Here is a 21254-nt window from a genome sequence, read left to right on the forward strand (position 1 = left end):
GCAAATGCATATATCCTAGGATAATCCTACAGTCGATTTGCAGCTGGGAGGATAACTGCCGAGCATAATGCTGTTCCAATACCAATCACCTGAAGGTGTGAAGATGAAAGCTGTCCGTTTCTTAACCCAGCCCCTCACTTGGAGGTGGAGTTCACCACCTTTTGATACTCCCAGTTCCCATAGGCTCAAGAACCATAAAACCCTCATGTTTCTACACTGCAGTCCCATATTCAGCATCCATCCTTCCTTCTCTTGTAGATTTTTAACTCCTTAGCAACCCTGATCGATTTTTACTGAAATTTCTCTGCTATAGGTTAACCAAAGGAGAAAAAAATTAAACCTTGCCCTGTTTATCTGATGTTTCAAATAGAAAGTGGATTAACTTGCCATACAGTTTCAAACTTACCGTGCTCCACAGGTTCAGACATACAGAGCCTGCCCGGTGTCTCATTTTCACTTGGTTCTTTATGTCCTATGGATATGTAGTCCAGTGCAGTGACTGGCTGAGACTGAATCAGATGCTTTGAAGTCTGCTCATCAGATTCCTTATTTGAAGCAACATTAGTAAATATAATCAGTTAGAAACCTCAGCATGACCACAGTGTAACAGATACTCTGATCTATACAACTGCTGGGTACTTGTAATGAGCAGTCACTTTTTAAAAAAGGACTTTTTAATCATTTTTTAAAAACTGAGCACCAGCAATTGTTATTTCTTAAAGACAGATTAAACATCACTATTTCACTAGAGACAGTGGGAAATAGAAACATATCTGCATGCCAGAGAGAAGCTATTAAATGCTAAACAAAAAGGCATACTTTCTAGGATGCATGGATTGACTTTTTCAAACTATCTTTGCTGCATCTGTGATGAGCTGCAGAGCTGGTGCTATACTGACTTATTTTCTCTTACAGATAGCTTCAGGCCAAATAAAAGCTTGCCTGGGGAGACACTCTGAGACTTCCTTCTTACTAAAGTCTGGGTGGAAAATTCAAAGTAACCTTCTTAACTAAATAAATAAAAGGAAGCAGCAGCCCTGCCAAAGTATGGTATTTTAGAGATTACAGTCTTAACACTATCTTGAAAATGAATTTATTTTGAACTATGACTTCATGTGGGCGGGAAGCAGAAGCAGACAGTAGAGTCCAAAATTTCAGTGCATATGTTTTAAGAATTAGTTTAAGAAAAGGAAATGATGCCATGGGACTGATAAAGACATCTGTTGAAGTGTACCTGAGTTACTGAAGGAACTTTTTCTCAATACAGAACCAAGTTCGACTGAGTTTTCTAGATTTCTATGCACAATCCAAATTACATATGTGGGGCCAAGATTTGGCCCACAATACTGTAGAAGTGTGAGAAACTGAAAAGTACTGTAGTTTGAGTGTATGTCTGAAACACCCTAAGGGTGAGTTCATACTTACATGAAGCACATCTATACTCAATTGCTGAAAGTTACGGGACCTCAGTTCTTGCATTCTTTTGAGGTTTTCTTGATATTTTTCTTCTGCCAGTTGTCTATAAATAAAGAGTACATTTATTCAATTTTATGTATCACAAATACCATGCAGGAGCTTCTACACTAAGGTACTACTGCTTATTACACATACATAAATAAATGGAAAAGTACATTCTATCATAGGGCCACATGCTCAGGTGTGCACAAAGGGCCTCTATTTATCCAGCGGGTCTTGTGTGGATGCATCTAGGTAGAGAGTTTAGTCCTTAGTTACAGAATTTATAAAATGTATCTTGCCTGCTTTGTATAAAAGAGCCATGAGGTTCCAAACTGTTGGTTCCATACAAGAACCTGGTCAACTCAGAAGAACTTAAATACTGTTGCCTTGGTTCCACCAAATGCTCCAGGGAAGTTTTCACCCCAAGGAAAGAGAGCCAGTGTTTTCATATTCTGCCCATTGTGCCAGATGTTCCTCATAGGAGATTGTATTAGTCATCTGTTAACTCGGCAAATCCTCTGGGCACCATGGCTATGCTCTCTTCTCACTCACTTTTGGAACTGCATTAGCTGACTGCAGGTAGCCCACTTGAAATGGAATTGTATCTTTTATAATACCTATACTTTCTATCCCTGGTGCACTTGTTCTACAGTATGCTCGGATATCCCACAGTTGAATCTAGGCCAAAGTGTTTTAATTTCATAATTACGAATGTGTTTTGAAGATGACTATCCTCTTTATGCTACTGAAGAGAGAGATTTATTTTATCTGCTGAAACATGAATTAAAAAACTGCCATTCTATACTGTTTCCTAATCCCAATCTACAAAATACTCAGTTGCTTCTGTAATCTACTATTTATGATTTTTCCTATACATTTGCAAATTGGCTTCTCATAGTTAAGAATATTATCAAAGATTTTAAGCAACAGCCACAAGTCATAGCAGAGATGGTGACATTCCAATAGCTGTTTGACAGTGACTGTGTTTCCAGGGAGAACAATTTCTATTGGTATGAAAATTCATGTCCATATAACATCATCATCATCTTCAATCCAGTTGTAATTTTAACCCCTCCCTTACACTAATTTTTATATATGTCAAATAGACACAACAAATGGTGATTCAGAATTTTTTTCAAATTGGGATTTAAAACCGCAGCTATTTTCTTGTTTGTAGTCTTTGTTGTAATCGGGTGTCATTACTAAATTAAGATGCATGCTTGCTTTGGCACGACAAGACTAAGATGCTGATCCCAATGGTCATAAACAATTAACCACTCCATTGTACATTTATAAATAACAAAATATACATTAGTTAATCTAATCTGAACTTTGAGAGACTGTTTTGAAGAGGATATAAACATGAATTCAAGCAGTGCAGCTATGATTTTTTTCCCCACTTCAAATAAAAAGAGTTGCAAATTTTTTACTGGGGAAAAAATCGAGCAGATCAGCAACATAATAAATTCTTCCTTATTTTGTGGTGGAGCCAGCCTTGGCATTCAATCATCACTTCAAGGTCCTCCTCATGTCCCTCTCATGAAGAGTATGCACTGTATTTCAAAGACTCTCTATTATGACCCATCATGTCTCAGGAAAAACTCTCTAAGTAGAGTTTTTATACCATGCCCATCACCATTGTATCTGCTCACTTAATAAGGCCATTACCTAACATCTTTTCTTTGAGGACTCTGCCTCTCTACGCAAATCCCAGAGGCCAAAATGACTGACAGTTTCATCCAAACTGGACTGCCAGTCAAAGCCAGGTGGCTGCCTTGTCAGAGTAGGGGCCTCAACAAGTCGTTTAAAAAAAACTTCTTTTACATAAATGAATCTGAAGATTTCTTACTCATTTATTTAGTAAAAAAGTCAGCATCTGAAGTACAGTTTTGGGCTAATGCTCTGACTTTCCCCCCGCTTCAGCAATTACTCTTATCTAACCAATGTAAAATCACCATTCACCCATCAGTAGCTGAAGAACCTGCAGAGTGTCTGTAAGTCAACTGTTTTCATTCTTGCTTTCCTGGCAAATTGCACAGATGAAGGAATGCATGGTGAAAACACAGTGTTAGTTATACATCTTACTTAAGCTTCTTTGCTTTTTCATCTGCAGCATTTAACTTCCGCAACCTCATTCGCTCTCGTGGAGTCATTTTCTGCACCTCAGACAGTTCCCGCAGAGTTTGCAAATGGACTTTTTTCTGCCTAAAAATAAAAGCATGCAAGTCTCTATTTATATAAAAATGTAAACAGCAATATTTAAAATTACATCATTGTGATGCTGAGATGTTGACATTCTGAGTATATTAATGAGGAAAGCATAGGTAATGTAATGGACTAAACAGAGGTTTGTTTACTTACAGTAGTGTTATATCAGATTTATTTTCATTATGAAAGTATGCAAAATGTAGACCTATAAACCCAGAACATTTTGCATACACCATTTTAAATATTTCATAAGAGGATAGACAAAGTGAAATTCTCAGTACTTTATCACTAAAATAATAAATATGGAAGCACACCTACAAAAGTTATAGTCTCTTGTCTCATTCAGAATATCACAAGCAGAAATTCTGCCTTTTAGTTTAAAATTAAATCAACTGATAACAACAATACCAATCAGAATTTTTTAATGATCAATTTTGAAGAAGTATAAAAGAAGAAAATGTTAATGCTCCTTTAATGAGCTTTTATAATAGTCATTTACTTCCTTGTAAATGCTGTCTGCTGTTATTCATTTCCTGGTCCCACAGAATAGTAGTGGTTTTTTCATGACTCAAATGGTTTTCATAGACCTCTCCTGAAAGTTAAGCATGAATTACTAACTCACCTATTCAAGATCTCAACTGTATCCATAAACACAAGAGACCAATACATGTCCTATACTTGAAAAAACTGTACAGATTCCAGACTATTTTACAGCCTACAGTGACTATAAAAATGCAACTGCAGTCATACATTATGACTTCCCATGTAAACCAAAGTTTAGAGTACTGGAATTTATGGTGAGCAGTATTCATTTCAAATTGTTACTCTTATTCTCAAGATTTAGCTTCTAAGTCTTCATCTACTTTGATGTGTGATAATCTAAGAGCTTAATTTTATGCCCCAATAAATCACATAATAGGCCATGGGGAACTATCTTGGGAAACATCAGAATGTTTACAATGCAGGGAGATATATTTTCACCATATTTCTCAAATGTTGTCTATGGAGGAAAATAGTAGAAGGATCTCAGTGGTATTGGGAAACATATGACACTGAAGACAAAGACAAGAAGATTTCAGTTATTAAGCAATTTGGAACAAATCCTTTAAGAATGAATAATTTAGACATATTTCTTATGCATTATAACAGAGCTGGGATTTATAATACAAAAACCTCTGGGATAACAAAGCCATTCTTCTTCCAAGTTTTGAATTTGAATTTGTAGAGCTTTATGCTTGTTTAAATATTTAAAATTTATGAATTGGGTAGAACCGCAGTAAACTATTATGGAATTTTATTAGAAAACATAAAGCTAGGCTGGACTTGATATATAAGCAATTCATGGAAAGAAAAAAACCCCACAGATGTAGAATGACAAAGTGGTTGGGAAAGATGTACATTGAGCTGCTCCTGGTAGGGACTTCCAAAAATGAAATACAGCTTCAAGTTTATAGCAATTTATGATTATATAGCTTTAAGTTTAAATTGTTGTCCTTTGACTTTTTGAATGACAACACTTTCCAGAGTTTTTTTTAATCTGTCTCTTTGGCATTTCGCTTAACAACAATCACAATACAGATTTTTAACGATCTCATCCGAATTTTATTTAAAACCTTTATATATTATTGTAATTAGATTCAGACATATTATTTTCATACATATTCTGAATACTTAACCCAACTGACTCAGAATATAGCATATTTCTGGGAGGGTTTATATTTAATGATAAGGGTTTTTTAAAAACAAAAAACAGTTGCCTTTAATTTGAAAAGCTTAAGGGTAAATTTTTAATCTCTGCCAAAAATAGATGATCTGCACTGTGCTGCATTTTATCGGAACTCTGGGCCTCTGAAAACAGAGATCACCACTGCCAAGAGAAATTGACTTTTCATATGGAACAAACATAAATGCAAGGTGAAAAGCTTCAAAACTGTATACACCTTTTCCTAGGAATGAGTGTTTTACGAGCTCTACTGCATAAGGACACATGGAAAAGGAATGGATGTTTATAGGAAGGTTTATCAAAAAGTAAATTGTTATTTGTCACAGAAATCAAGAATTTCTCTATAGATTTATGCAAAGAACTTGTTAACACTTAGAACCTGTTCTTTGTGTTGAGGAAGATCACAGACCCATCAATGCTGAATGGATGCAAGAGGTTACTGACCACAGAATAACACACACTCTCCCTCTGTATATGCCAATTCTGCCATACATAATATCAATTAGAAAGGTGATCTGTTTCAATATATTCAAACTGGATCCAATTAAAACATCTTTGGAGCTTACTGTATTCCTTCAATGGTAGGGTCCAGGTGTGATCAGTCCATCCTGGAAACACTGGGAAATTTGGAGGTTGATTTTCCATTTTTCAGGTGTAATACTGCTCCCATAATAAGCTGCACCCACAATTTTTGGCCCCAAATAAATAACCAAGAAAAAGTGTGATTTAAGTTTAAAATGGTGTGTGCAGTTCAATGGAGGTGAAAAATTGTGTCCACAAAATAAAGGCCAGGACTGAAGATCGCATCCCTGATATTTCAAATATTTTATGCTTCAGTATGTATTTCAGCTAACACATTTCAAACACTTTTTGGAAACTGAAAACCTTGCCTGCATATTGTGCCAATCACATTTAGGAGCACAACTCTCCACTACCAAACAACCGTACTTCTTCTGAAGAGCTATGAATTTGCTCTTACATGGGTCCCATAACAAATCTGAGTAATAAATGTGAAGCACATGGAAGCGTCCTGTAATATTTTATGAATATTTATGTCCACTGATTTGTATTATATGATTACAAGGGATAATAATAACTTGCACTTCTGTATTGCCTGTTATCTAAGGATCTCAAAGAAATTTACAAACAATTAATTAAGCGTCATAACAAACCAGGAGGCAAGTAAGAGACAAGGAATGTGCATCACTTCACCCAGCTGTGAATTACTGCCACCTTTGTGCAGGAAAACAGCAGCTGTTTAATAGTGCAAAGCAATATGACACAAAATCTCTAGGGACAGGAAGTGAAGTGGAATACCAGATCTAACTGAAACTACAGGGGTAATATAAGAAGGCAGAATGAAATTATCAGCATTGAAATTTGTCCTAATTATTGCAGTATTGTGCTTTAATACTGTTTAAATTAAATATCTTTAATATCATAGAATTATCTCAGACAGGTTACGTCCAATGCATATTAGTATAAGATCTAATAAATATGATTAATATTAATTTCTCAATATAGTTGAAAGGCAACTGTATGATATCCTACAGGCCTGCATCCTGAATATTAGTTTAAATGTTTATGTCTTCAGTTTGAAACCATTTAGAAAAAAAGCTTTGATATTACTGTAGTCACAAACTACACCATGCATAACTGAATCATAACATACTTCAAATCATGACCTAATCTTTCAAAAGGTACAGATCTGAAGACCACATGTAAAAAATGTGCATTAACTTGTAATTGTGAGCAGGAATAATTTAATTACACATACAACAGGTACTATATTTGCATGTAAAAATACCCTATGCGCATGCAAAATTAACCAATGTGTACATGCTGTTATGGGTTTGCACATAGAAAAAAGAATGCTTCGCTCTCATACAGCGCTTTTTACCGTAGTTCTCAAAGTGCTTTAAAAATGTAGGTGTACGTCAGCATGTGCATTTGTTAGCACAGATCCCTTTTAAAAATTTGGTCTTATGAGTTTAATTTAACATGTTAAAACATGGATGCATTTAGCAACTCTTTCCTGTGTAGTACTTTTTACTAATAAAAACACTGCAGTACTTACACAGCATTAACGATGCGTGCAGCTTCTTTCTGACAATTAAATGTCTTGTCTTTCAGAGCCATATTTATGAATTTGCATTTGACATTCTGCTAAAAAAATAAAACAGCAGCAAAATCAACAAATTATAGTAACGCAGTGACCCAACATCTTCATCTATGATCCAATATTTGGTACAGTCCCAATATAAAATGTTTTAACAACTTTTCTGTCCCTCTTCCCATAAAGCCTAGAAATAATATACACTTTAGCAAGACTATGAAACAGAAAAGCAAGATGTTTACTTGAATGTGTTGTTTTTCATTAAACGGTTGGATACCTCTTGGCCATTGGCCAAGTGGAACAGAGTTGAGATTCCTCATACCTCACCCCCAATGATCTCAGAAGTTTGCAATATATAAATGAATGTTCTCTTTATTGCTTATAAAATTTCATGCTAAGCAGACTCACTCACCCAGTCCCCTTTCTAGAGGGTTTGGTGACAAGAGCTCTGTTTTCCCACCATCATTTGTAAAGAAAACTTCTATCTCAAACTTGCATGGACGCCTCTCGGACTCATTTCTTCTCATCAAATGTTCTTCTACTTTAGTGCATTTTTGCAACATACATATTTGCATGTTAAGTGCATGTCTATTGCTTTTTCATTTTAAATACCTGTAATTGTTCATCAATGTAGGGGATTTTTAGAATCTCTGTTGCAGATGGCCTCAGAGAAGGATTCTTGTTCAGCATGCTGAAATATTAATGGAAGAAAGCTAACTCAATTATTTTGAAAATAATTGAACATATATGATAAGCCAGAGAACAACAAACCTGTGGAGGACTGTGTTCAGTTTATTTGGATATCTGTCAGGAAGAGAAGGTGTGTTGCCTTCCACGATTTTTAGCACAATAGACAAAAAATTGTGTCCAGTAAATGCATGATCCAGACAGCACATCTCATACAAAATGCATCCCAGTGACCTAGAAGAACAAAATAAAATGATGTAAGGAAATAACAGAGACAATATTTTGAAGTGGCATACTCAGTGACAGTATATTAACTATAACAGTGTCTGTAAAGAGCTGAAGTGTGTGTCCTTTTCTCTTGATGATAGGACACTTCGATGTCATACTGTTCTCTTCATCTGAAACAGTCTTCATTCAGACCATAGAATCATCTGCTCCTGCTTAGCATTTGTAAAGCCTGTAGCCATTATCATTTCATTTCCACAGACATAGGCAGGAAAGTTAAACCACATTAAAAGATTATTATATAAATCAGCTTTTGTGTTTGTTACAGTCAGTACTGGTTGTTTTAACTAGAGACCGGCAGAGAGGTGATGTTCAGATACAGATTTGTTTAGGCTATCTTTGGGGGTTTAGGTTTGAGGTCAAACCAGGACTAGAAAAGCACCTAAAATGGCTTAAAATGATGGAAAACTCACAGGAAAGAGCGTTCTAGTGAGATTGCAGTCACCTAGGCACACATCGAAGCCTCATTATTTCAGACATTAGACCCCTTCCAGTTTTAGAGTCAAACCAGAACCAAAACCTAAGTGGTGGGTGCATATAAAAAAATTCAAATCTGAATCCCCTTGAAAATTTTATACAGGGGACATGAGAGAAAAGAATGTTTAAATGTGAGGACCTGCTCAGGCCCAGCTCCACTTTTAAACTATCAAAATCAAGAGGACGCTATGTGAACAGTGAATTTTAAATGGGTGCCTTGATTTCCCCTTCTCTCACCCATTGTGGGGCTCTTCTTCAAGGTTCTAATGGAGCCGAAAGATCTCCAGATAGAATATATTTAGGACAAATATCCTGATACTCATATAACTTTGTGATGACTGAAATATGACCATTTGTGTCACTGATGTTGCCTGTGTTGTACAGTTGCAACAGGTCTTGTGCAAAGCCTGTCATATAAGGTGTCAATGGAAAAGTTATTTTTTGCTAAATAAGATTATCCTGTTTAAATTCATGTATCATCACTGTATCTGAAGCTATGAATATTGGCTATGTATCTATAAATCAAATGTGTTTGTTCCTGGGGTAACACTCACAAGGTAAAAACAACAAGGAGTCCTTGTGGCACCTTAGAAACTAACAAATTTATAAGCTTTCGTGGGCTAAACCCCTTAGCCCACGAAAGCTTATACATTTGTTAGTCTCTAAGGTGCCACAAGGACTCCTTGTTGTTTTTGCTAATACAGACTAACACGGCTGCCGCTTTGAAACCCACAGGGTAGTTTACATCCAGTCTCTCCAGCCCATTGTGAATGGACTATTCACGCTTGATGGCCTATTAAGGACACTTCACTCTAACAATGGGCCATACTATAAATTCATCCCATCCAGTAAGTCTTCTCGTGGACGCCTCAGCACAGATATGGGCAATGGCTGACTCTGAGAGTCATCAAAGCATGTAAGGACATGTGATATGCTCATGTGACCTTGGACTCCATCTTAGGCCAGTAACTTTCCACAAACTGTGGCTGTGAACTGTGTTTGAGTTACTCAATTTACAGACATATGGCAAAGGGTATAAAAGACCTCTGAGATACCTCCATTTTGCCTCTTTCCTGCCCAGATTCTCTGGACTGTGGATTTACAACTAAAAGGAGCATATTGCATTATGGACTGAGGACCTTCCAATCTTCTGGGAGTTAGCAGAGACTTTACAAGCCAGAAGTCTATAACATCACTGCTACAAACCTGATATAAGGAGTTTGCAATTATTGTATGTATACGATCTATTAAAGATTTTAAACTCTCTTCATCTTTTCTTTTATTAATAATTGTTTAGATTTTAGTTACTCAAAGATTGGCAGCAGTGTGATTATTGGGTAAGATCTGAGTTATATATTGACCTGACTAAGTGGCTGATCTCTTGACATTGGAAGGACCCTATATTTGATTAAATTGGTTTTCAGTAACCACTCATCATAAAGTCCAGTGTCTGGGTGGTGAGACAAAGGCTGGAATGCCTAAGGAGACTGCATTTTTGACTTCTTGTTAACCAATGTGGTAAAACAGAAGTTTACTTTTGTTACTGGCTTGGTATAATCTAATGATAGAATAACCACCAGTTTGGGGTGAGTCTGCTCTATTTTTCAGGAGTTTGTCCTGAATCTGGCATTCTCAGCTGTGACCCACTGAGATACGGTGACAGACTTACATATTAGATAATAATAATAATACCACTTTGCAATTCCACCAAGCATTCCCTCTAAAGACTTTAAACCACTTTACTATATGTGTGGGTAGAACTGATTCAGGCAGATACAATGACAGTCCAAGGAAACAACTATAGCAGATATGACAAATTTCAGTTATTCACTTTTGATTAAATACAACTTTTAGAAAGCATATTGGTCTAGCTTGCAATTAAAAATGAGACCAAGTTGTTACATTTTGGAGATGAAAGTGAGGCCCATGCTGTACACATAATACAGACAAAAAAGAGGCAAAATATCAGGTACATGTTTCTCAGTGGTGCTTTCTAAAACTGAACCTCAGTACAATTGGTCCAAGATTATCAGTAGTGGGTGCTTAAAGTCCAGTTATGCTCACTCCATATTTAAGCACCTAAATAAGTGCCTGATTTCCAAAAGTGTTGGGTACCTAGCAGCTCCCATATCCCCCAAAACAGTGAATATTAATAGAGTAAAGAAGTATTTATGCTGATAGTCTTTTAGAAGGTCAAACTAGGAGACAAGACAATTGTTACGTGAGGAAATGTTCTCTCAACACAGGTACACACACACATTATACACAGAAGGGCATATATACATGGTATCTGAAATTGTTAAACAGAAATGAAAGCAGGCAGTGGGAAGGAAAAGAAGGGAGAATCCCAATCTGACAGATACAATGTGTTTTGAAGCTGCAGATTTTGGCACCTGAAATTGCTTAAGGTGCCATCAGGAACATAAGATTTGCCATATCAGGTCAGTGCATTTATCTATTTAGTCCAGTATCCTACCCACACCTGAGGCTTCAGAGTAAGACGAAAAAGACACCCGGATGCATTCAGCTATCTGTGCATTGCTGCACATGGGGAAGGGAAATCTATTCCTGATTATCATAAGCAATCAGTTTATGCCTTGAAGCATATAATTTGATTACTTTTATAATCTTAGCTGGAATAGCTACTAATATTATTAGTGGTCATAAAATTATCCAGCCAGAGATTTGGTTTGATGACCTTTTGTGTTAGTGAAATTTATAGGTTTGCTAGCTGTGTAAAGTACCATTTCATTTTTGTAAATGTGATGCACATTAATTTCATAGAATGGCCCCTTATGCTCATATTATTTGATCACATAGAAAAGAGAGCCTGATCAGTTTTCACTATACCTTTCACAATCACAGTCAACATCCCTCTGATCCTTCTGCTTTGCAGAATAAATAATCCAAGCTTTGTCAGTCTTGTCTTCATATGTAAGTATTGTTGCATTTTTAACCCTTTGTTGTTGCTCTTCTGTGGATCTTTCCAACCTCTGCTACAGTGTTTTTAAGGTAGTGAGGCCAAAATTGACATTTCAATTAAACACTCAAAAAACAGAAAATCAAAATTCCAGTAACTTTGTGGAGCACTCTATCAGCTTGATAGCACAAGGAATTCTGAAGAAGAATAATTTCCTGACATACTTGTCTCTCTCTAGAAAAATTATTTATTGTAACCTTCTCACCCAACAATTGTAAGCTCCTCAAGACAGGGTCTGCATCTTCTCATGTGTTGGTATAGTGTCTTGCACCATCCTGATTGGTGCCTCAGGGTAGTAAAAAAAAATATTATTATTGTCTGGAGTTTTCATTATAGAAGCAACCAAAACTGGATAAAATAAATGCCTGTTGAGGATGTGCCATTGATAGTGTCAGTATAAAATTTTCCGTAATAGTTTATCCCTTTTTAAATGTACCCACCACCTTGTTTGCTTGTTTACCTAATTCTGTGGACATTTTCATTGAGCTAGCCATAAAAATCACTGTCATTTCCATCGGGGGCGGGGGGGGGCGGGCATGCAAGTTCAGAACTCATTAGCTTTTATAAGCAGCACAGAATAGCTGATTGCCAATATACGTTATATTTATCAAAGTTCCATTTCATCTGCCATTATGTTGACCAACGAGCCCCAATGTTTAAAGCATTTCAAATTTCTCACAATACTCTACAGCAGTGGTTCTCAGCCTGTGGCCCATGGACCTCTGGGGATCCGCACACTATGTCTTAGATTTCCAAAGGGGTTCACACCACCCTTCAAAAAATGTTAGGAGTCCACAAATGGGAAAAAGTTGAAAAGCTCTGCTCTACGGTGTTTAGCAGATATCCTCCAACATGCTGGGATTTATGTAGAGGGAATTCAGTAAACTAAAGACTAAGGATCACAAGAAAACAACATGTACTTCAGTAGAGTACTTCAGAAAAATATTTCTTTTATTCATCTTAGGAAATGTAAAAACAAAACTCTCTTTGCAGCTCTAAAAGGACACAATCCAAGCAATGAACTGTGTTTTATATGCTTTCAGGAACTGTCACTCTTTTCCAGAGTGTGGGTGGATTGTCAATTAGCTGAGGATCATTTATTTTAGGCCAACTAATGAAGTTCCTTTCAATATAAAATTTCCAAAACATTCACGTACATAAGGCAAATTCAAATAACTAGAAGGAACATTGGAAGACTATTATTAGTTAAGTGGATTTTGTGTTTTATATTTATTTAGGGCCAGATACCACAAATGCTTACTCAGGTGAGTAGACCTATTTACTTCAAGGAGATTACATGTGATAGTAAAGATTAGTTATGTGATAAAGGTTTGCAGGATTAGGACCTTTAAAAAGTTATATGAATTGAACCCTTACATTAAACTAAGTCTTAAGGAAGTAAAACAGGCTTTCTACATATGTTGGTAACTATTTATTATAAAAAACTTTTTTAATGATCCCGGATTTGTATTAATCTAGTTATAACCTTCTATAATTTCTACAGTAGAAATTGCAAATCTTCTTCAATTCAAAATTCTGTGACAGAACCACATCTTTTGAAATTTAGATACTGTCCTCACACTCAGCTAATGATGTAGCATAGCTGCCAAGCTGACATTTCTTGATGGGACATTTCTCTACCTGCTTTTCATCCCCCTCCCTCTGAGGAGTTTTGGGGCAGGGAAGAAAGATCCCACTCACCCTGGCACACCTCAGAGAGAGGGGGATGGACAAGAGCCACAGAAAGCTGGGGAGAAGTGGGGAAAGCCAATAGATACTAAGATATTGAAGTGACATTAGAGTAGAGTGACATTAGGCATTGCCACCTGTTCAGGTTTTCCCAGGATCATCCCTTTTTTTGAGGTAGCTGTCCTGGGAAATCCGCAAGGGTGCTCAGTACACACACCAGCTTTCCCAGGAAATCTGTCAGGGTGTTCAGTATACACTGTCAGATGTCCAGTTTTATGGGCTCAGGATCATCCTGGATGTCCCATTTTTTTGTACCTAGGAGGTGTCAACCCCTACCTTGCAGAGGGCTTTTCTGGGAGCAAAGGAGCCTGAGACCTGGGTTTTATAGCCTGAGATAGGGAGTGGAGACGGGGAAGGGTGGCAAGAGAAGAAGCCAAAGCTTGGAGTGGCCTGGAGGATTTCAGAGTGGGGTGCAGTAGAAGGATAAAGATCTGGGAAGTTGGCATGGGGGTAGGGGCACATGAAGCAGCCTCCCCAGATCCTCAGCTCATGTAAATAGGTATAGCTGCATTGATTTCAATGGAGCTACACCGATTTACATCAGCTGAGGATTTGGCCCATTATTCTTAGGAAGGGAAATAGGTATCATTAAGAACAATCAGATGACTACATCAGAGATAATGAAAAAGCACTGACGTTATTAAGCAATTATTGTACTATACCCAAACTTTTTTGGAATGCAAAGTAATCAGCATGCTAACAACTCTGGGATATTTGACACCGGATTGTATACTTGGACCTAAAGCTCAAATGAATGAAATGACAGTGCCAGCACAGTCAGCCTTTGGTTCTTCTCTTTCCAAATTTACTAGAGACAAGGAAGGGAACAAAGAGAAAAAACAAGCTTTAGATGCTTTAAACTAATCACAATCTCAATTCTATTTGAGTTATCTCTATCTATCTATCTATCTATACATGCCTTTCAGAAATGTTGCACAAACTACAACTCTGGCAAAAAATAAAAATTCCAAAGACTTTTCCCAAGTATACAACTTGCTGTATTCTAATATACGAAATAATAAAACATGCAAAATGTACTAAGCACTCTTTCATTTTTATGCGTATTTATCTGTGGACAGGGCCGGCTCCGCGCACCAGCTTTCCAAGCAGGTGCTTGGGGCGGCATTGAGAATGGGGCGGCAGTCCGTGTCCCACGGCGGCAATCCGACACTTTTGGGCGGCAGCTCCACCGCTCTTCCAGGCGCGGGGGCAATTTGGCAGCAGCTTCGCCACTATAGCGGTGGCAGCAATTCGGCGGCAACTGCTTGGGGCGGCAAAATTGGTAGAGCCGCCCCTGTCTGTGGATAATCTGGGCAATCAGTCAGAGACCAAACTGGGATTTTCTGCATCGTGAATTACATTTCAGCAGATTCTTATTACTCATCCAGCGTTGCCTAAAAGCTAGGTAAGGACCACTCAAAGAACACCAGATCTGGTTAGATTGTTTCCGTATATCACACTTTACATGGGTTGTGAAGTTTTTCTCGTGAAATTTTTTTCTGGGAGGTGCCACTGGAGAGGACTTCATTGGAGCTGTCCTGAGTTACACTATCTGCGTGTCTGATTTATCATTTGTACATGAATATGAAATCTGTGATCTTTGCTTTGACCACAATGTTTATTTAAATACAACTATATTTCAAATAATCAGAAGAGTAGAAGGTTACTCTAAAGCAGTGGTTTTCAAATTGGGGTATGTGTACCCTAGGTGTCCATGAGCTCTCATCATGGGGTATGTGAGAAAAATTCTGTAATGGCACACAACACATTTTATTTAGTAAGTCTTGGCAATCTAATCATAGGTATATTATGACCCTATCTCAGAAGGGGGTATGCAGTAGACTACATTATTTGGAAAGGGGTATGCTGCCTAAAACGTTTGAAAATCACTGCTCTAAAGCATAGAAGAGTTGTTTCTTTAGAAAACTTTCTATATGTCTTTGGTGCGGCAGGGGACATGTAATAAGCCTGACCTCAAAAAAGGTGGACTCTGGACTCCTGCACTACATTGTTATACAGGAAAGTCTGATGTAAGTAACAAAGTTACATCCTGACAGAGTGACAGTGAAGCCCTGATTATACCCAAAATGTCTACACTTTTCTGTTAATTCTCATACAAAATAGCCATTAGTTTTAAAGGCACACACAAGCCCATGAAATAGAACACACCCCCTTAGTACACAAGTACGCTTTGCATGATCCAGCATAGGGATAGGACTTCAAACAAAAACAGTTTGTGTGTGTGCAGTTTAGACAACATACGTGAGTGGTTTATTTGAACTGAACACTTGTATGCTAGCCCTTACCCTACAAACTTGCAGAACATGTGTTATTTTTCATAGCCCTGCATGTTTCTCTGCATGTCTTTTTGAAAGTGGTTAGGAAGAGCTTTGGTGAATCTTGCCTTTAACCTTGCCTTTCTGTACTGCATTGCCATAATATTAAAATGAAACAGTGCAATAAAAAGAAACAAGAAATGCAAATTAGAAACAAAATGCTTCATATGTCAAGTATTAGTAATCTCTACAATACACAAATTCTACCGCTACTTTTTAGAATCGCTGTAGTCTCAATTATGCACCTTTTCTGTGCATCTTCAGTCCCATCTTCAGATGAATAATTTTTAAAAAAACTAACAAAATAAAATCTGACAGGAACATAAACAAAGAGAAACAAGTGAAGCTAAAATGAAAATCCCATGACAGGATGCATGTGGAGCCCAATACACCTGAACTCCATAGACCATCTGTCAGAATCTGCCAAGATCACACAGAAGAATTCGAAGGTAAAGGCTTTAAATGTAACAGGGACATTAACTTAGCTCAGGAAAACAAAATTCAGTTATTGATATAATTCTTGGAAAGAGTTTACTAGGTCCCTGAATGAAAATCCAATCTGTTTCCAACAAAATTACATTTCTAATCATTTCTGCCCCATTCCTCCAACCATTATTGCAGTTTTTATGCCAGAAGTTTTGATTGCCAACTTGGATTACCATTAGGATATTTTCATTTTAAATTACTTCAGCTAATTTTAGGAAGTGAATCCTGAGAAAATATTAACATCACAAGTGTGGACTGAATACCATTAAAAGAGGCAAGTATAGCAGATGTAGCGATTAGAAATAGTGTAGAATTGAAGGGTGCTGAATCCTCTTTCATTCAAGTTGGTGCAAATCCTGCTACTATGTGGGGTTCCCCTCACAGCAGAACTAGGCCAGTTCTGCTGCACAGGGCAGAGTGAAGGGCAAGATTTACAGGGTGAACATGGAGCTCACCTCTTCTATGTGTCCTTGTATGCCACTGCTCAGAAACTATGTGAAAGTGAGAGTAGGAGATTCCACAGCTAAACAGATCTTTCCTTCCTCTTCCCCTCTCTCACAGATGGCTGCATTAAGGTCATGAAGTATACTGCAGCTTCAAGGATCCAATAGTGGCCATGCAACTCATCAAATTTGAGGTCAGAAAGGTGCAGAGAATGAACAGGCAGCCAAAGAACAAGACCTCTACTCAAAATGTCTCCTCTTACCCTGGTTTTTTGCTGACATGGTTGAATTTTCTGGAGACAACGAATTAAAAAAAGCACCTGAAAAAAAAACAGGGTCAATTTAGTCAGTAGAGAACTAACCTTGTTTCATCTTCTTTTGCTTCCCAGAGGTCACTTTGATGAAGAATCTAGATATGCCAATTAAGGATATAATTTGAAGATTTAAAGTAAGATCTTGGCTCAACTGAACTACCATTGATTTTAACAGGGCTAGGAGTTCATCGTCACAGTGAAATGCAAGAGAAAGTCAGCCTCCCAGGATGCTGAAATATCATTTAGATTCAGAAATTTCCCTTTAATTCGTAAGATCTTTCTAAAACCCACATTTTTCTGGCCTTCCCAATTTATTATAATTTAATTGACATTTCTATTCATCAGTGATACAACTGACAGGAGTTCTTTATTCCCTTCTGCTATCCTGACTTCTTTTAACAGTGGTAGTAGTAGTCTAAGATCAACAGTTTAATGTTTCCAGGGTTTCACATGATCTTTTTAAAAATATTGTTTTGTGTGGGTTTATATCTCAAGTTTGAGTTCTGGGCATAAAGAGAAAAAGAAAATGTAATTCATACAAAACCATAAGAGTTTTGCTTCATTTCTGGTTGAATTCCGTTAAAACAACTAAGTTTACACCCAAAATGATAACTCCTTTCCCTAGTACCCCAAACTTGGCCTGAGTTTTGCTCAAAACTGAATAAAACCTTGCCAGAGTTTCAGGTCTGAACCTAACCACGAACAGGCAGTTGTACAAAGCTTTCATGTTTGCCTATCTGTTGTTCTGGACTTCCCTCAGGACAATATGTGAAAAATTATGCATCTTGGAAAAGATATACAAATTCTAGTTGATGAATGTATTTCATTTGCAAAATATGCCAAGCACACGTTACCAAAAACAGGTTGCTCACCTTAAAAGTCAACACATTTGCTGTAAGTTTCATACAAAAAGAGTACTTCCCATAGATTATCCCACATACTGTTGCTAAAATGTCACCATAATTATCAATACTGCACTGTCATTCTTGCCATTTTAAAACTAACTGCAGAAATTCAATTGTCAAATAAACCCAGACCTAATCTAGATATATTCTATGTAATTAATAACCTACTTCAAATTCTCTATTTTTGGTCAAGACCTTAGAACTGGTAATGGCTTCTCAGTTATATCACCATGAAGTAGAAAACAACCTCTGAATAGAGCAATCTCTGTGCTCTATCCTAATGAAATCTAGATTGGAATTTCTCAGAGTTTTTAATGATTTATTATAGTAGTATGATGCCAGCAGTTTGGATGTTTTAATTTTGCTTGACCCAAGTGTTGCTTTTGATTATAACATCCTTCTTGTTTACAGTATTATGTAGGAATTGCTGGCACTATTTTAAGCTGGCATCCATCTTATTTGTTAAACAGATGGCAGTTTTTCTATAGATTATTTTTCTCCTTTGCTGTAGAAATTACTTGAGTTCACTTTTATTTTTGGACAACACTATTTTTCAGCCAGCAGTGGGCTAATATTTCTATTTTGACCTTGTCCCATTCACTCCTAGAGCACTTTTTTTTTTGCCTTTTTTTAATTTGAAGAAAAAAAAAAGAACAAAAGGTGAAAAGTGACAAAGCATTAAGGATGAGTCCTCATAAAACAAAGCTTTATATAAAAAATATTCCAAAAAAAAAAAAGAGATTCTAAGGACTAGGATGGGTTCTGCAGTACTAAGAAACCAAACTGAAGTTCTTCTCTACAGGCTGAATCTTAACAACAGAGCTTTGCAAATGTACATATCTTGCCTAGCATGTGTCCTGAAATGGAACCTGTCTCCAGGCCTGCCAGAATACAATCTTACAGTCACATAAACATGACTCATTCAAGACAGCAGTGCTTAATGATTCATTGCCAAAAGAAAGGAAAATCTGGGTGGGCTTTCTAAGGTCTTTAGTTCACAATAAGTAGAAACCAAAGGATATCTGAACATCAAATTTGAGGAGAAGATACATGAAAGATATGCAGTCATGGGAAGATGTTAGCAGGATGATAGGCTCACTAATGTAGAAACCTACCATCATCTTTGGAAGGAATGTAGGATGAGTCTGTAACACCACTGTATACTTGTAAAATATAGTATAAAGCAGATCTACGAGCTGAAATAACTATCCCTAGGAAAATGAGCTTCCATAAAAAAAAACAAGTTCCTCATATACTGAATGGTTCAAAAGGAGTTTTCATCAGCTTTGTCAGAACCACATTAGTGGACTTTGGCCCTCAAATGCGTCAAAGCTTGCACTAACCTGATGATAAGGGTCTGCACAGAAATACTGATCTACCTTCAATTACTAGTTCATGAAAGGTCAAAATAGCTGTCAAATTAACTTGGATGGAATCAGTCTTCTATCCAGCCTCAGATAAATAAAGGTGACATTGGGTTTTAGAATAAAGGTCTCCCCACCAGGCATAGCCACCTCCACCATCACACTCTATTGTGGGGACAGGGAAGTACAGTCAGTGGTATTTTAGGGCAAATTGTACTTTTTTCTTGAGTCCCTGGAGAAGGGGAGAGGGGTTTGAAGTGTCTTCACCAACTTATCAATATAGGATGCAAGGGCAGAGCAAGCTCATTCAAAAATGCAGTAGTCACACTTGCCGGTTGGTGAAACCTTTTTGTCACATTCACACTTTTTAAAACTCTTGATCTTTCATTATTGGCAATGAGAGGAATGATGGCATCTTGGATCACAAGGTAGATTGAAAGGAAAATATATCTGAATTGAACATCCAGAAGCTTCAGAATGGATCTAGAAAGAAACATTCAGAAGCATCAGAAACAAAATAGGATACAACATCTCCAAGTCTCAAAGCGTTTTAAGGTCTGGACACAAAACCTCAATGCATCAAAGCTGTGAAAAAGAATGGCAAATTAAGTATTGTTGTTGGAACTTAATGTGTTAAAGTTTCATACATAAAGCACTGAAAAATGTCAACTCAAAATATGAAGTGCAGGAACCAAATTAACAATTCAGTGGCATGCAAAGAAGGGCTCCCAAACAAACTGACTAACAAGTAGAATCTAAAGCTAACACCAAGGCCAGCATTTCAGGGCCACGTAGCCTCAAGTGTGTAAGGATGAGCAGATGCACACAAAAAAACAGATGCGGTATTAAAAGACTAACTGAAGGGTTGAGGGAACCAATAGAAGAAATTCAAAACCTGTCACAGATCAAAGTAGAATTGGAGCAATGATGGTTGATGGGATCTGATCTCAGCTTTCTTGACTAACAAGGAGCTGATGAGAAGTTACTTAGGGCTGAGGTTCTGGTATTTGATGGTGCATGTGGATCTTCAGTACCCCTACCTCAGAGAGCCAAAAAGTTTTGAGTTATAGGAGTTCTGTCGTCTCTTGCACTGGGAGCACAAGACCCAAGAGTAAGAATCCTGTGTAGAAGACAGCCTTTAAAGACTAGATCTGAAAAGTACCATGAAATATTTGAAGTATAATACCTAGAATAAAGTTATTGCTTGTGATGGTTCTGTTTTGTGTGGTTTGGTGCTTTACCATAAGGAAATGTAATCAACAGATACTATATCAATATACTGGAGCAATTTCTGCTCTCATTTAGTCATCTACAACCCCAACGACATCAGAGGGATTGCATAGATGTAGTTATGAATAGAATTTGTCCCACTTCCTTTATGTTTAATGTACCGAAAGCTGCACTGATAAAACTGCTCATATTGCAAGAAAATAAAATACTCCTTATGGCAACTCAGTAACAACTATAATTCATGACTTGAAAAGGATTTCACTGCGGGCTGAATGAGTTATTTCCCACATCTTTTGAAATCCCTCTCAATATTTTTAATTGAATGGAATGACACTTTCATAGCGTTGAGCCCAGATTAACAGTGGAAAATCTGACATAAAATCTTTCTCAGTTCAGCTACAGGAAGCATGAGACGAGATTCCTGACTCATCCCTTGACAAAAGCTGAATACTACAGTATATTGCCTGTGAATAATAGTAAATGTTACTAGTGT

At 37.1% G+C, this 21254-nt stretch overlaps 1 protein-coding gene across 7 annotated transcripts in view; it reads right to left on the reverse strand.

Annotated features, from left to right (window-relative positions):
* Positions 1-21254, reverse strand: part of NEK11 (NIMA related kinase 11) — a 155790-nt gene that overhangs the window by 70662 nt on the left and 63874 nt on the right. For all 7 annotated transcript variants that reach the window (XR_012638255.1, XR_012638256.1, XM_074945572.1 and 4 more), the window contains exons 7-12: positions 8277-8426; positions 8118-8196; positions 7467-7555; positions 3544-3663; positions 1426-1519; positions 407-545 (exon numbers count right to left, since the gene is read on the reverse strand). Coding sequence is in view for 5 of the 7 variants with exons in the window: in XM_074945572.1 (XP_074801673.1) it covers positions 407-545; positions 1426-1519; positions 3544-3663; positions 7467-7555; positions 8118-8196; positions 8277-8426 (671 nt within the window). In the remaining 2 variants the exon portion in view is untranslated. The remainder of the gene's footprint in view (positions 1-406; positions 546-1425; positions 1520-3543; positions 3664-7466; positions 7556-8117; positions 8197-8276; positions 8427-21254) is intronic.

The sequence above is a fragment of the Natator depressus genome, chromosome 2, assembly GCF_965152275.1.
Source record: "Natator depressus isolate rNatDep1 chromosome 2, rNatDep2.hap1, whole genome shotgun sequence".
Taxonomy (NCBI): domain Eukaryota; kingdom Metazoa; phylum Chordata; order Testudines; family Cheloniidae; genus Natator; species Natator depressus.